The 16,941-nt window shown below is 28.3% G+C and overlaps 3 protein-coding genes and 1 long non-coding RNA gene across 4 annotated transcripts in view; 2 read left to right on the top strand and 2 right to left on the bottom strand.

The window, feature by feature from the left end:
• The window catches only part of LOC145195299 (general transcription factor 3C polypeptide 1-like), a 30,086-nt gene extending 29,291 nt beyond the window's left edge, over positions 1-795 (top strand). Inside the window, exon 35 of the mRNA XM_090070115.1 lies at positions 158-795. Coding sequence (XP_089926241.1) covers positions 158-225 — 68 coding nt within the window. The 3' untranslated portion in view covers positions 226-795. The remainder of the gene's footprint in view (positions 1-157) is intronic.
• On the bottom strand, positions 244-5,690 carry LOC145195310 (proton-coupled zinc antiporter SLC30A1-like). Its single transcript, XM_090070116.1, has 4 exons — positions 5,564-5,690; positions 1,444-2,227; positions 855-1,113; positions 244-631 (listed from the first exon to the last, which is right to left on the bottom strand). The coding sequence occupies exons 2-4, from the start codon at positions 2,161-2,163 to the stop codon at positions 438-440; spliced, it is 1,173 nt and encodes a 390-aa protein (XP_089926242.1). The 5' UTR covers positions 2,164-2,227; positions 5,564-5,690; the 3' UTR covers positions 244-437.
• A 5,073-nt stretch (positions 5,691-10,763) lies between these two features.
• Positions 10,764-14,159, top strand: LOC149880188 (uncharacterized). Its single transcript, XR_016446296.1, has 2 exons — positions 10,764-10,870; positions 12,231-14,159. It is a non-coding gene; the product is annotated as an uncharacterized LOC149880188 (long non-coding RNA).
• Positions 11,168-13,157, bottom strand: LOC149880189 (proton-coupled zinc antiporter SLC30A1-like). The gene is made up of 3 exons (XM_090070591.1): positions 12,402-13,157; positions 12,039-12,297; positions 11,168-11,623 (listed from the first exon to the last, which is right to left on the bottom strand). Exons 1-3 carry the CDS (start codon positions 13,155-13,157, stop codon positions 11,430-11,432), a joined length of 1,209 nt encoding a protein of 402 aa, XP_089926717.1. The 3' UTR covers positions 11,168-11,429.
• Positions 14,160-16,941: the final 2,782 nt, after the last annotated feature.

A 16,941-nucleotide genomic window follows, 5' to 3' on the forward strand; every position in this document is an offset into this window, starting at 1 on the left:
TCGCTCAATATTTATTTCGTATAAGATGTGAATTTCTTTTTTTTTTTTTTTTTTTTTTTTTTTTTTTTTTTTTTTTTAATTATGTATATTTTTTTGTATAAAAATATATTAGTCAATGACATCACTCATCTTGAAGATTTTTCTGGTTTTTTTTTAGATGAAGCTGAGACTTATTACCTTCCTTCGACTTCTTGTTTTTTAAACATGATGGATATAAATCGGTAGTTCAAAAAAATACTCAACTTTAACGATATGTAACTTTACGCAGCGCAGACGCTAAATTTTGTTAACAATCTATGAAACTAGTTTTCTATAAAATATACTTCCTTCCCAAATTTTAATTTAAAAATAAAAAGTAAAGATTTAAAGTGATAAAAGCCATGTCTACTTGACCGAAAAGTACTCTCTGCTTCAATTAATCCGATTGTTTTTGTCTTTCAACATTTATGGATATGAAAAACAACAGGACTTTGCAGAGTGGCAGTTAACGTTTTTTGCTTGAGTTCCTCTGCGTGGTTAGATTTTCCGCAGCAAGTCAGCGCCTCACATTCTTCGTTACATTCTAAAGCGCATGAATCACTGTTGGAAATTTCTTTCAGAAATTCTGGTTGGATAGTTGTCGAATGAATTCCTATAAAAATACGCATCATTGTTTATACTACTATACTTTATTTAATTTTTTCTTTTTATTCTTAATTTTAAACTAATTGTCAGATTAATCTAATTATGAAATATTTATTTTACTTTATTGAGTTTGTTTGTGATTTTAAAATAATTATAGGGTCATATCAGTTATATGGAATTTTTTTTTTTACATAATAAATATTTTCAACATAATCGTACAAAGCGCTTACCTTCGTTATGGAAAAACTCTTTTAATTGGTTTGCGACAGCCATGTAATCATCGAGCGTGTTGCACTGAATATGAGCAGAAGCAATTATTTTATCTCCTGCTAATTGCCAAACGTGAAACTCGTGAATATTGAGTATTTGAGGGACTCGTTTAACGATGCGATCCTGTATTTCGTCAATTCTAATATGCGTTGGTACAGTTTGCATAAGGATCGTGGAAGATTCTTTCAATAAAGAGATCGACGTTTTCAGAATGATAATCTAAAACAAATAATTCCAGAAATTAAGATCAAGTTGTTTTTTTTAATTCTTTTCGTTTCATCTTAAACTTTTTTTAAAAACATCAACTTATTTTGAATGGTGGTGAAATAAACAAGTTCTGTTTGTTTGTTTTTTTGTGTAAATTTTTATGTTGCAAAATTTTAACAAAAAAAATTTACTATAGAACATTTTTTTCTCTCGCAAATAATTAGCCTGGTTGTTTCTAATAATTAGCCTGGTTGTTTCTAACTGTAAAGCATTTGTAATTAGGTCACGAAACGTGTGCAATGGTACGAAATGTGTGCATTCTTCTGTTAAAACTTTACTTACCACCATTACAATGCTCATTGAAGGATCAACATAGCAAGTCCAGTTACCTTTTACAAACATGATGATTAACGCACTAGATATAACAATTACGGATCCGAGCGCATCTCCAAGTATATGCAAGTAAACCCCTCGCATGTTTAAATGAGATTCCTTTTTATGTGTATCTTCATGTGAAACATCCAAACGCACTGCGGGATTTTCCTTTTCGCTTAACCAATTGCCTTCAATACACGGATTTTCAATTACATCTTTCCTTTTTTCACCAGATTTTTGGCTGTGCGAATGTTCACTGTGCGAATGGCCATGTTCATGGAAAATAAATAGTCCTATGATATTCACTACTAAACCAACGGCTCCAACATAAAGAACTTGTTTAGGATCTTTTATAGTTTCAGGATCTAGCATTCTTTTAAAAGATTCTACAAGTATAGAAAAGCATAATGCGACAAGAAACACTGCGTTGACTAACGCTCCGAGCACTTCAGCTCGGGCCCAACCAAATGTATAACGGTTTGTTCTTTTATCTCGTTCGGAATAGCGAACTGCCATGTAACCAATAACAAGAGATGCAATGTCAGAAAGCATGTGGAATGAATCAGCAACCAACGACATGGAGTTTGTTAAATAGCCCACCACTATTTCTACAATGAAAAACGAAGATGTCAACGCCATCATAGAAATAAACGCCGTCCTTCTACTTAGCTTGAAACAAGTTTCCATTTTTTAAGAAATGTAGTATTTTAGTCTTGTTGCTATATTATCCAATCTTCGAATACAAAAACTTCTAGATAAAAAAAAATACCTAGATAAAAACAAAGTACGTTATGCACGCGTCCGTTTTAGTAACTAAAGTTATAATAACGTGTTTTTTGAAGGAAACTTTTGTAGTGTAAAATGCTGCGTTGATAAAAAATAAGAGAAAGAAATTTAGAAAATTGAAGATAAAATGAAAACTAAGAAGAAAATTTTTTCCAACTTTAGTAAAGAATTATTTTTAAGTTAAAAAAAAGAAATTTATTAAACAAAAAATTGGGCTAAAAAACTATTGGGTAAGAAAAACGAAAATTAACTTTAAAAGGTTTCTTCGAAAATATCAGAACAACAATTTTGCATAAGTCGCTTTGAAAATCGTAGGCGTTCGAGAAATAAACTCGCGAAGCGGGAAAACTGAGAGCACCTTTTTTCATCATTTTTTTGGTGACATCATCATTTGGTAAGATTTTACTTTATTAGCTTTGAACAAGCCAGAAGGCTGCGATTTTTTCTCGCGAAGTTCTCCAAACTGAACATTTTAAGTAAATACCAACCAAATCGATTTTTTTTTTTTAAACAGTTGAACGAAATATTACTATTTGGGTGAGAGAAAATGGATTTCATAAGAGAGAAATGTCTACATAAGAAAACTTGTTTAAGATGCTAACTTTATATTTTTGACGACCGTTTGTAGGATCAATGTTTTAAATTAAGGTGGTGCATACCTCAAAAAATTATATCATAAAATGTTGGTCATTAGTTATGTCTTTTTGATTTATTTTGACAAAAATAAAATTACAAATAAAAAAAGTTTAAAAAAATAGTTATTCTTAAAAATAATTATGCAAATACCCTAATTATGCAAGTTTTTTGTTCCAATATATCTTTTTATTACAAAAAAAAATATTACATCAAACTTCGCTAACTAATAGATAATGGCGCAATGCATGTTCTAAACTAAAAAAATGTTAATAAATCCAAAGTTTAACTTTAATTTGCTCAATTACAATAATTCGGGTATTTTTCCCCAAAAAGAAGTACAAAAATGCATATAAATAATAAGTAAAAGAAAAATAAACTAATAATATTTTTTTAGTTCAGAACATAGACTTCTATGTAAAGAATGAGTCCTGAAAGTTTCAATAAATTTGTCAAAACAGATTTTAATTTATTTAGGATCAAAGTTAAAAAAATGCGAATCTGAGAAAAACTCATTAAAAGAATAAAAACTAATCTAAACAACTACTTTAAAGTCTAAAAAGTTCCAGAAGCTTACATTTCACCTTCTGTAGCAATATTTTTATCTTCAAAACTCTTTTTTATTGCTCTGAGCTTTTTTTCTTCGTTTTTTAACAATATCACTTGATTTTATTTTAAAACTTTTTATGCATCCCATATCCTTTTTATGTAAGCCGTATATACAAAATTGACCAGGTTGCAGACCAAAGCTATGATAAACACTTAATCAACCATAGCCACCTTCATTGAAACATAGCACTGCAGATGCAAAATAAATTTTGGTTTTATTCAAAAATAAGAACTTAACCTCATTTGCATTACATGCATCCAGTAAATTTATGGAAATATCGTAGTTGTGTTGCTTGGAAATATGTCTTTAAGTCAAAATAAGAAGCTCTATAGGCTATAAAGTTAATTCCCATACTTAATGAACACAAATATAGATTGGAAATAAAATAAATTCAGGTATCACCCTGGTTGCAAAGACCGTTGCTAAGGAACTAGAAAATTATAAACATTTCAAATGCTAAATTATTTTAATTTAGATGCTATTTAATCTAATTTTGATCTTATTTTCAGAATCAGCAATGTCAAATTGGCTAGAAAAATTGATAATTTAAATTTTGAAAATTTTGAATTTTTTTGAGGTATGTACCACCTTAAACAAACTAAGTTAAACAAGCTGAAATATTTGCCAATGTTATATTATATTATTATAAATAATTTATTTAGTTAATTTTTCAGTACGGTGTTTAAATCAGCGCAAATATTTGGTTGTAAATTAAAAAGTTATAAATACTGGATGGAAGAAAACTTCATAAAAAGTTTAACAGCCCTTTTTTTTTTTGTGCCTTTTTTTTTTATGCCTTTTGACAAACAAAACATCGACGTAAATATCAAAATTTTGTAAACAGAGATCCTGGTGAACTATTTTCATAGTTTTACAAAAACGGATATAACTAAAAGCTTTGAGAAGGTGATAGCAAGAGAATTCTTATTTCTCTCAAAAGAACTTCCCTCTCGCTAAGTAGACGATTACAGATATGTAACCGCTTTAAGAACTAAAGTCTTGTTTAAGAGCCTAATAAATCTTGAGCTTCTGTTATTTTTTCTAAATAGTTTGTTGCGAACATCCAGTTATTTTTCATGACTCAACAAAAAATAGCTTTTGCAACCAAGTTTCAAGTGGATGTTTAACATCCTTGCTGGTTGAGATAAAACCCTGCTGGTTCGAAGGATCTCAGCATGTCCTTTTATAATAAAAGCAGTTTTATAGCATCAGAGAAACGATGTTGTAAGATCCTTAAGTTGTAAATTATGTAACGATTTCAATACCTAAAGCGCATTTATCAAATTTTTAATACAAATCATTTAATCTAAACCATTTCTATTTAAAAAAATGCTGTAAATGTATATGACAAAAATTCGGAAAAAAACTATTTTTGATACAAAAGAAGTTTGAAGTTCTAATGAAGTTTAACTATTACACAACTGTTAAGATTATTCAACAAAATACAGTAAACTCACATGAGCGGGCCAAAATAAATACAAAGATCACAAGTTTTAATGAGCCAGATTTTTGAAAGATGCTGTCGGAAGAAAACCAAACGGTTCTTAAAATTGTGAAGTATCTGTTTTTATTAAAAGAATTGGCAAAATTCATTTGATTATGCTAATTATACTAAAATAACGGCACATTAAAGCTAGTCTAAGGTAATTATTAACTCCATAGTGCCCGTTGTGCTTGCTTAAGATCGGTATATTCCTTCCTTAGCTCGCGATTGATTGTCAAAGTAAAGTTTATTAACAAAGAACATTTTCTAATTCATTCGTCGATACCGATTTAATGCATCATCAGATTTTTTCGCTTATTGTAAATATTTATAAGTGACGGGAAATATTCATAATTACTTATAAAAATTTGCAGCAAGGGGAAATTTTATATTTTTTCACACAACTTCAGAACTTCAGAATGTAAGGTCAAATCAACTCGTTGATGGTGTTCAACATGTTCAAAATGTTCTCTTATCCTTGTTATGTTGATCTGGCAACATTTTAACGTACGGCTGTGTGACCAGCAACACTTTAAAATCATAATGTTAAAACGGTTTAAGAAAACATAACATACCGTGGATCGACCTTTGTAAATTTTTTTTTTCGAGATTCTCTTGGTACCATCAGTTGCAACTTTAAAATGGATGAAATTTTTGTCAACAAATTTAAATACTAAAAAATTTAAATAATGAATTAAACATAGAAGACGCGTGCTGATATTTATTCTTAAATAGACTCACGAGCGTTTCGCTAAATTAATTGCATTATTAAAATCCGTTAACATCAATGTGCGTTTTATAAACAACTACTTTATGATGAATGCTTTAAAACAAACTCAAAATATATTTTAATAAAACCCAAATTCATGAAAGTTTGCTCGATGCCTTTGCTCGATGCCTTTGCAAAACACTATTTACTATAAACAATGCATATTATAAATTCTTTGTCTCATAGAAGAAAAAAGTGCATCTTTATTATCAATTACTTATCATGCAACACCAGGGCAGTTTAAATCTACAAATTTGAATAATGACTGAATCAGTGATACTAGTATCAAAGGTAGTATTATGACAAACACAGGGTAATTCTTCAAAGATTTAAGTTTAGAACAAATAAAAGTTGATGAAATTTGGTATTGCAACAAACCTCATTTGTTTTGTTATTATTTGGAACTTGTTCTCAATCCTTTTTGCAGAAAAGTAATGTACCTACTTTTGAGTTATTTCTATTCTGCAAAGAATAATTCAAAAAATTTTTTGAGTCAATTAATTTATATATATATATATATATATATATATATATATATATATATATATATATATATATATATATATATATATATATATATATATATATATATATATATATATATATATATATATATATACGGAGAATATTTAAAAAGTCAGAAAACAGCCGATTGCTTGACTTAGTATTGCTTAATTAAGTAATCAAACAGCTATTTGACTTTAAAAAAACTATTAAAAGTTGTTAACCTTTGAGTAAAAAGTATTAAATTTTCACAGGTTTTTTTAGTTTTAAGAATACCTGGTTTCTCTTCAATCAAAAAAGCCAGATACAACAATTCTATCCAATGAATTGCTGGCATTAAGAGAGATCTGACGTATTGAACCGGTGGTCAGTATCTACAAAATAAAGTTTTCAGAAAACGTATTGAATTTAGCCACAATAACAAACCAATGAATTTGCTTAGAGATTATTTTTGTTCTTTTCAAGCTTACAATCATAAAAATTGAGGAACCACTCTTATAATTTGTCATCAAAGCGGTCCACCCTATCGCCATGGTCGAATCTAAAGAAGTTAAATTTTTTGCTCAAACCCTTTTTTGAAAAACTATGACTAACGACGAAAAAAAAAAACTGTTTGAAGAGACTGCGTTTGTTAATTTACCGGAATCCAAAATTTGACTTACCACTAACTACTGGACTTGTTAAATGTAAATTGATTGTGTGAAGTGTAGCCCTTGTAAGTAGCTTGTCTAAATCTTGAAAAGTCAGAGGAATAGTGTAATTTATCAAAATTTGCTATTTTCTCATTGACATTTCAACGCCCAATTTGTTTTACATTCTGGGATTTGGAACAACATGGGGCGAGAATTTAAAAAATTAGAAATTCTCCCCAATCTAATTCTAAATCTATAAATTTTAAAAAAACAGTAAACTACTTACCCATTGAAATCCCAAGATATCACAAAATTATTCTAACAGCAGATCCATTTAAAGAGCAAGAAAATAAAATGGTTTTTTGAAGAAAGAAAGTTTTGCAAGTATTAACACCCGGCAGATGTCTGGAGTTTGTGAGTATATGACACCATTTCGTAATGCAACTAAAATTGCTTGTTGAAATTACAACTTTTTTAGTGTTAGAATAGTTTTTGAGATTCTTTTTAATACTACACAGCCCAAACTCCTGTTTTATCATACTTTATCATATTTTAAATAACATGTTTAAATGAATAATTATGATTAAATGCCAAATAAATTGAAAATTATGAATTGTAAAGACAATTATAATGTACGTAATAATGTAATGTAATAACAGTAGTTTTTAGATTGCCTAAAGATAAAGCAAATGTCCTTCCTTATGTGACTTTTTTATTAAACCATCTAATATTTTTATATGTGAAAAAACTTGGCCTAAACATTCAGATATAATCAAGCTACATGGAGACTTTATTTTACACGCATGGGAACATAGTTATTTCAAAGTTCCTTCTTGTTTACCAATAACAAAGCAATTGCCTCGCCAATTCAAACCTGAGGATCAGCAACTAAATTATTTTCTAAAAGAAGATAAAATAACTTTTTTTTATGACTTCATCCAGACAGAAAGTTACATAACTTTGATTTTTTTAGTACTTTTAAGTAAGCAAAAGCTACAGTCTCTCATTTCTGTCGAAAACATCAATCAGTTTAAAAAAACAAACATTTAAAATAGTAAAAATATATTTATTAGTTCGAAAGAGAACAGAAAACCATGATCACTTGTTTTCCTTTAATACTATATGGGACAATACTACAGTACCCGATTCCGTAGCTATAAGCCAAATGATGTATTTGAAGAATCCTTTATCAAAATATTAACAAATGAATGGACTAATCAGGCTATTTTTTTGGTCATTTTTGAAGATCAGATCATCTTTCCTGATTAGTTGGAGCAGGGTTTTTTTTCCCAAACAATACTGTTAAAAAGGTATATTCTGCTTTTAACTGATGGCCGCAACAGTCACTAGTACAAGTAAGTATTTTACAGAGTGGCAAAAAACTGTCAAAAAGCGAAATGAACCGAAAATTAAAATTAAACTTACACTTGCCAGTGTATTTAAAGAAACTTGGCAACTGTGCAGAAAAATCTGGCTAAACAAGGATTCAAAACCTTGTGGATTATTTCAACTCGACCTAACCAAATTTAACCGCCAGAAAGTACTGTCCAGTGTGCTCATATAGGTGGAGCGTCAGACGAATGTAGCCTTTTATACAGATTATGGTAATCATACCACAGAAACGCTTACCTTGATAAAGAGCTTTGTGACTTCATTTGTTGACAGATGTTCTGATCAAGTTGTTAAAAAGATTGGTTTCACTTTGCCCAAAACGTATGGAAAAAAAACGTATGGAAAAGTAAAATCGCTTAAATTAAATTATATGTTTAAGATCATAATAAACTTTTTTATAAAACATTTTTTAAGCGGTGTTTAACTAGATTTGACTTTTTACATCTAAAAATACTTGAAAAAAAGGAAACACAAAAACAAAAAGCCATGATGACATCAACACCAAAAACGTGTTTCAGTACCTTAAAGAATTAGGATCAAGTAAACGGAGATCTGTTCAAAAAAAAAAGTTACCTAAAAAAGGTTTGCCGCAAAGCAAAGCAAGGTGGAGAGAGCTTTATTGTTCGTGGTTCTGCAAAACCTCTCATTAAATAGTCCCCTTTAAAGAAACAGTAAAAGGATGAATAAAGTTACTATGGGTAAGTTGGGTGGGTTTGGAACTTTCTGAAAGAATCATCAATATTATGAATAGAAACTGAAAGTAACTTTAATCATTCGCAACCACTACAACCATTTAAAAGTTGACCTCTCCAATCATTCAGAGGCTGAATGTTAAAGTTTATTAACGCTTCATTCATACTTCTGAATGCGATGTTCTTTCAACCATTGGCTCATAAATTTACTCGTTCCTAAAAGTATCTGGTTCGAATGACTTTTTAAATGACTGCTCTTGATTAACGATACCATTATGAAAAAAATGAACCTGTTGAATTACTACGTCACTAAGGAAAAATGACTTAGAAAACGAACAAAGTGTCAACGATCACTTCAACAAAAGCTTATAATTTTTTAATTCAATGTCTTAAAATAAGAGACGCAATTAACTTTAGTACTCTATTTTATAGTTTGAAAACTGGAAAATTTTTTAAAATAATACTTATATTCCATATATTGATGCTACAGCGCACAAAAAGTGAAAAAAATAAAGCAACAAAAAGTATTCAAGAAAATTAATCCTTTCATGCACCAATTATTTTTCCGTAACTAACATAACTCATAAAAAATCATCTACAAAATGACAGTGGTACTATGAAATGTTAAAGTAGACTTTTTCTACAGCCTTTTTCAACTCTCATTTATAAAGTAACATTGTTTTCAATCGGTTAGAATGCACCATTCGAATTAGGGAAGCTTAGTTTCATTTGTAGTTATACAACAACCCAGCGCATGAAAGGGTTAAAAACCTCTTTATTTAATGAAAGAGTTTTTAAAACGCTAAATGGCTTTAACAAATTTAAAATGTATTTGTTAACATAATTTACATAGCAAATTATTACGAAAATTATTAATTTATTACGTTTCAATGTAATTTTCGATATTTAATTCAATTTCACCGAAAGTTGTACTCTTAAATCTGTTTTGGAAATTTCTTTTGAAAGGAATCTACGGTTCTTTATTTTCTAAAATCAAGAATCTTCAAATTTAAAATTAAACGCTTTATTCTAATTTTCAAAACAAAAATTTTAAAACAAATTCCAACCTTAATTATCATGCATAAATTATTTAGATTAAGAAAATAAGAAATCTTTTCTTTTAAACTTCAATTTGTTTTTATTTATGGCCATGTAAAGAAAAGTTCCTAATATATATTTTTTTCAAATATAATTAAAAAAAAATAAAAATTCCATCAAATTTTAAGTTATTTATGCAAAAGAGAAATCTTTACAGTGAGTATATGAAATTTATTTTTTTCCCAAAACGAAGATATGGCGCGGAAATTAAATTGCAATCATAATTGGCTTATTTTCCATTATGTGAGAAGATTTAACCGGTACCGAACATAACAGAAAAAATAGTTTAATTTCTAAACATGAATTTCCTATTCACAAAAAGAATTAGAAAATAACACTTATTAAACAACATTTCAAAAAAAAAAAAGGTCCAAATTTAATCACTCCAGTGTTTTTATTTTATTTTTTTGCAGATTTTAACACAATAAGACGTACTGATATTTCCTTCGTGCTTATTTAGTAAAATAAAAAGTAACAAAAAACCTTTCATCAACTTTTCATTCAGTTTTTCTTATGGTTTAGTTGAATATTAAGTAACACTAATAGTAGTGACATTAATATTAACAGTCTTGTAATAATAAAATGAGCATTCACTGTATATCTAAGATATTCAAAAACGATACTTTCTGACGTCAAAATAACGTGTCGTATTTCAAAAAAAAAAAACAATAAACAAAAAACAATTTAACTGAAAGCTGCAAATGTAAACACATTCCAAAAGATCGGGTTTTCACACAAAATTTAAAGGAATTATTATGAAAATATTGAAACTGTGACAGATATCCGGCTCTTAAGGTTTGTATCAAAGCAATTTTCAATGATGTATAAATTTATTATATATTATTTATATATAATATATTATATATATTATATTAGGTTGTGAAAAAAATAAAAAAAATATATCTTTTGCATTATTGAAACTTAAGACAATTTTCATAAACATTTTTCCTCTATTATGCAATCTTAATTCTATTTTTCCATGTCGAAAAAACACCATTATATTCTACACCTATAAATATATGATAATATTCTATTTTAATAAAAGAAATAATTAAATTAAAACTTTTTTTTTTTAAAAAATCTATACTAAAATTTTTTGTTGACAAATAATTTACTATTGAAATTTTATTAAAAATCATAAAGTCGAAGATTATTGATAAAAGAGAAACATTTGTTGGTTTAAAATTTTCAAGGATAACGGCAAAAAAAGTAAGCAAAACATGAGAGAACTTTTAGGATACAATAAAATTAATAATAAAATAAACTATAATTTATCAATATCACACTAGTAACAATTACAGAGGAACACTCCACTTAGAAATATAATACTGGCAGATTTAGAGTAAAGTTGGGATCACAGAGTTGGGATGTGCAACACTGCAGATTCCTTCTCACAAACTGTTGTGTTATTAACCAAAACATTTCTATTTTCTCCATCATTTGACTCTTTGGATATGGAACAGGAGGAATCATTTAGCTCTTCATGACAATCAAAGGAATCTTTACTGTTTTTTGAAAACTCCAACTGGATAGTTGATGAATGAATTCCTTAAGTAAAAATATGAAAGTCTAAGAAATTGAAAACAGTATATACTATAAGAGTAGATAGCTATAGCAAATTGCAGTCATAACAAAACTTAATTATAAAAATAATTTTGAAATATTTGGATACACTATTATATACATTTGATAGGAGACTACATAGCAGATTTAATAATGCAAAAAATAGTACGAGCACAAATATAAAGACAAAATTCTTTTCTCCAGATTATTGGTTGAATATACAATTAAAAAAATGCTCCTAATGAGTGCTTTGATCATTTTTTATTTTATTATTATATGATTATTTTAACAACATAATCTTTTACCACAATATAAACTTGCACATCATTGTACCTTACAAGCATATTAGTAAAAACTAAAATAATGAGAAAAAAAATTATTAGCTAAATATTGCACTCACCTTCTTTATCTAGAAGTTCTTTCAACTGATTAGAAATTGACATATAGTCATTAAAAGTATTGCACACAACATGAAGAGAAGAAATTATTTTATCTCCAGTTAACTGCCAAATATGGAACTTGGGGATGCTAATGATACATGGCAATTGCTTTAAAATACGCACTTCAATATCTTTTACCTTGATATTTTTAGGGGCAGTTTGCATAAGAATCATAATTGATTCTTTCAAGAGAGAAAAAGATGAAACCAAAATGATACTCTGAAAGTGTAATAACATTAATATGATCACAAAAAATTATACCAACATTAAAAACTGTATGTATATATGTGTGTGTATGTAAAAAAAATTATTTGGATATTTACCACACTTATGATGCTCATGGCAGGATCAACATAGTTAGTCCATGTAGCTTTCACAAACATAATGATTAGTGCACTCACCACAACAATCACTGATCCTAAAGCATCTCCAAGAATGTTTAAATAAACTCCACGAATGTTTAAGCGAGATGCTCCAGATGCTTTCTTATCAATTTTTTTCTCTTTGACAACTTGAACCTCTTGAGAGTTTTTTTTATCGTCATTAAGAACAATCACTACACTGCTATTAACTAGCGGTGTCCCTGCTACAAAATTATCTATAACATCACTGTTATGGCTACCTTCAATTGGATCATTAGAGTCTGAATGGCCATGTCCTCCACCATGCTGATGAAAAAGTAATAATCCAACTATATTTACAAGTAAGCCAATTGCACCAACAATAAGAACAAGTTTTGGCTGCACTATTTGTTCTGGAATTGCAAACCTTTTAAATGATTCTATGAGAATTGTAAAACAAAGAGCAGCAAGAAACACAGAGTTCACTAAAGCTCCAAGTACTTCAGCACGAACCCAGCCATATGTAAAACGACTAGAAGTTTCACTACGTTTGGAACAGTGTAGTGCTACAAAGCCAACAATAATTGACACAACGTCTGACAACATCTGAAATGAATCAGCAACCAATGCCATTGATTTAGTCATATAACCGACTACAAGCTCCACAATAAAAAATGACATTGTTAATGTCAGCATTGAAATAAATGAAGCATTTCGACTGAGCTTACAGCACGGCATTTTGCTTGAGTGATTTTTTAAATTTTCTTGCTAACAAAGATGTTTCTATTAAGTTATTGATATCTAATAACACGTTGAAAACGGTCTACGTTAAAACATTATCTAATATGTAAAAATGCTCAAATGAATCCTTCGCTTCAGTTACAATTGCAGCAATCGCTGTGTTTTCAGTGCCATTATTTTCGAACTGGGTACGAACTCGTGAATAGTTTGATTAATTAAATATAACATTCACTCCAAAAATAGGATTTTTATAGTAAATAGACTCGACAGTACACATTAATGACATCCTTATTTATTAATGGGCAGCAGTTACACAGCGTGAACCGTTTTTCATCATCGCAAGTTAATACGTCACTTTTCTAATCATCCTGCTCTATAAAAGCAACAAGCTTTAGCGCTTCGTGCTCTTTATCATGGATTAGACTTAATATTATCTTTGTAACTGACACTCAGTGCGCCAACCTTGATATACTGGTTTAACAAAAACGGTTTATATCATGAGCGCACTAGATTGATTCGATGTACATTTACGAGCTCAAGTTACAAAAAATAAACCTTCGCAATAAACGCAAATCGGATTTTTATTGTTTGATCATTAAAAGGTGCGATGACCTTGAAATACTTTTGTTTGTAACCTTGCTAACAACAAGTACTTGAGTTTTCTGGAAAGATAAATCATGACTTGGTTATGGTGCAAACTTTATGAAAAGTGGATTTAAATAGAACTATTCTTTTTTTTTTTTTTACCAAGGTCCTTCAAATTATTAATTCTCAGATCAAATATTATAATTTGTATTTGAAGATGGAGCGAGGTGATAATTAATTGCTTAATCTACAGCTGCTTTTCACAGACTTATTTTTAAAATAAGTATCAATATAATTTTAAAATGTTGAAAATATACATCAATTTTTTTTCCTCTAGAATTGTTATGCCAACCTCACAAATCCTTTCTTTAACAAAAAAAATTTACAGTATTTTGTTAAAAACATTACTTCAAATCATAGAGATAATTTGAAAAAAAGTTGATTTAAAAAAGAACCGTTACGGAAACCAGCGCCGTTTGACATTTCACACTTCGATTTTTATCTCAACATTATTATTGTAATAATGTGAAGATAAAATTTGAAGTGTGAAGCGTCATCTGTTTGAAAAATTTTTTTTGTCAGAAATTCATAGAAATTCATGTATCTTCATTTAGTAATAATTCATAGTAATTTAATTTAACAGTTCTTGGCGTATTTTAATAACACGTCAAGAACTGTTTTATCTTTAATATTATCCCTGAAAATATCATTTCTGAAAAAAGGGGCTTTTAATTTCCTCAGAATAATATTACAGTGCTGAATGTTACCACATTTATGTAAATGGAATTCATTACGAGGAAAGATCGATTGATTTTTCATCTTTTTTAAAGTTTGAACCTTTTAATGCTAGAATCTTGCCAAAAGCTTTGAAAAGATCCATAATAATTATTTAATAAATTAATTAAAAATTTACAAATTTATCAACACCTACAGTTTTATACCTTGATTAAACAGTATTATGCCTAAGTTTTAAGTACGATGCTAGGTTAAGCTTAATCAGTTTTACCAGCGTGTTTAACTGGTGTACTAAAATCAAACAATGTTTATCGCACTGCCAGCCTCGATTACAACCAGTAAACTAGTTTTGTTAGTTTTACTGCATTTAGTAAAAATGAAAATCAACCAGCCTGTCATATATTCATTTTTTAAATAGTTCTTCAACAACATGAATTGATGGTTAAGTCTTCAATTAAAGTACTCTTATACAATAGCATGCAGAGTTATATGGGTGAAATAGTACTCAATAATTAACGAAAGAGCATATATAATATAAATATGTTATACATTAAATATATTAGCAATATGTTAACATTACTAAAAGTTTTAGGCATTAAAAGTATAACAAGGTATAACTTAAAAGTATAACACTTAAACAAGTTTCAAGAACTAATCGAAAAAAATTTCAAACTTGATCAAAACATTTTTCACGCAAAAAAACACGTGACGAAAGCTAAGGTATTTCATCTGCGTAATATGTCGTCCAAACAAACTATCACGTGACTGTTAATACAGTTAGCACATGCGAAATTAATGTTGAACCTTGAAAAAATAAAGACGTCATCTTCATTTATTTCAATCACTAAGCAAGACCAAACCTGTAATGTATTAAGTTTATATTTTTTAATTTTACGAATGATTAAATTAACATATAAAGAAGTTGAAAACTTTAACATGGATGATCGAGAGAAAGACGGGTACCTGAAATTTGCGCTCTATTGTTCAAAAATGTTTCTGTCTAAAGCTGTCAGCCTTGAAATCAATTAAAGAAATTTAAAATCGATAGTTTTATGATCATACAGAAATATTATTTTTCAGAGAACTTTACAAATAAATAAATAGTATTTGATACATATCAAAAATATTGTTGTAAAAAAGATTAACAAAAGATAGGAAATCAAGAAGATAATTTCAGAGACTTCCTTAAAAAAAGTGTTTGACTAAATTTAAGTAACATTTTAATGCTTTCCCGCTCTTTTTAAGGCAAGAGTTTAAAAGTTTTCCATTTTCTATTTGAACGCACCCCAAGAAAAAAAAAATCATAACAAGAATTTACTATAATTTGTAAATGTTAAGTATTATTTTAATTGTATTTTTTAATTATATTCTATCATGATTATGTATAACTGTATTTAATTATAACTATATATTACGTAAAAAATTATTTAGTTATTAGTGAAAGAAAATGAAATGGGAAAGCACTAAATCCAAAACCCCTTGACTTCAAAAAACACGACGCTTAAAAATGTTGTTTCAAATTTTTTCCCGGTTCAGAAATTTTGGTGAAAAAGTTCATCGTTTAACGCTTGAAAAAAGAAACGTTAACTTTCGTTACGAACACATCGGTTCGTAAACATCACCCCTCTGTTTGATGACTTATGAAATCAATAATCTGCAAGTACGCCCTGTAAACATTTGTAGTTAGATAAGTTTTAGACTCTTCTGTAACAATAAAACAAATATTTGTTTTAAGAACGAGTTTCTGTTCCAGATGGCTAACAGCTGATCTGGAAATATAAACGCTAAACAATTCACAAATTTTCAAACGAAAATTTTTCAAATATCTTTAGAATTTTTGAATAATTTCAAAATCTTTAGAAACAGTTTTACTTTAGGATTTTTGAAAAAAGAAAGATTTTAAAAATTTTTCAGCTTTTTAAAACCCATGCAAAATTGATGCTTGATGCCTTGATTTAAATGTAGCATCGATTTAGATGCAGCATCAGTTTAAATGCAACCTTAGCCTAAATGTAGCCTTGATTTAAATTTAGTCTTAATTTAAATTTAGCCTTGATTAAGGTTTGACGAAGTCTCAACAATTTACCGTATAAGAAACAAAAGCACTATAAATATTTCTTTGTTTTGTTAGATTAACTTCAAATGCCAAATTAAAAAAATAGAGGAAAAATGATTTTCTTTTTCCGACAATTAGAAATCGATTCACTAAATGAAAAAAAAAATGTTTTTTATCAAAAAAAAAAAATTACAACAAAAAATAATAACAAAAAAAAATTACAACAAAAATAATAATTAAAAAAGTTTCTTAATTTTGTTATAAAAAAAAACCTTTTTGATGATTGTGTAAAATGGGGATTAATTTCTTAAACTTAACATGTATTACGTTTCTATATATGTAGTATATTTCTGTATATGTATTATGCTTTTATATAAATTTTATGCTTCTATATATGTACTATGT

The sequence above is a fragment of the Hydra viridissima genome, unplaced genomic scaffold, assembly GCF_058129835.1.
Source record: "Hydra viridissima isolate aposymbiotic clone 2 unplaced genomic scaffold, HvirCarnegie_v1 scaffold_13, whole genome shotgun sequence".
NCBI lineage: Eukaryota > Metazoa > Cnidaria > Hydrozoa > Anthoathecata > Hydridae > Hydra > Hydra viridissima.

Excerpts from the sequence above, each read along its gene's own strand:
- LOC149880189 (XM_090070591.1), bottom strand. The coding sequence starts at position 13,157 with ATGCCGTGCTGTAAGCTCAGTCGAAATGCTTCATTTATTTCAATGCTG. Across the intron at positions 12,298-12,401 it reads CCATGAGCATCATAAGTGTG|AGTATCATTTTGGTTTCATC; the intron begins GTAAATATCCAA and ends TTACACTTTCAG. Across the intron at positions 11,624-12,038 it reads AGAACTTCTAGATAAAGAAG|GAATTCATTCATCAACTATC; the intron begins GTGAGTGCAATA and ends TTTTTACTTAAG.
- LOC145195310 (XM_090070116.1), bottom strand. The coding sequence starts at position 2,163 with ATGGAAACTTGTTTCAAGCTAAGTAGAAGGACGGCGTTTATTTCTATG. Across the intron at positions 1,114-1,443 it reads CAATGAGCATTGTAATGGTG|ATTATCATTCTGAAAACGTC; the intron begins GTAAGTAAAGTT and ends TATTTGTTTTAG. Across the intron at positions 632-854 it reads AGAGTTTTTCCATAACGAAG|GAATTCATTCGACAACTATC; the intron begins GTAAGCGCTTTG and ends GTATTTTTATAG.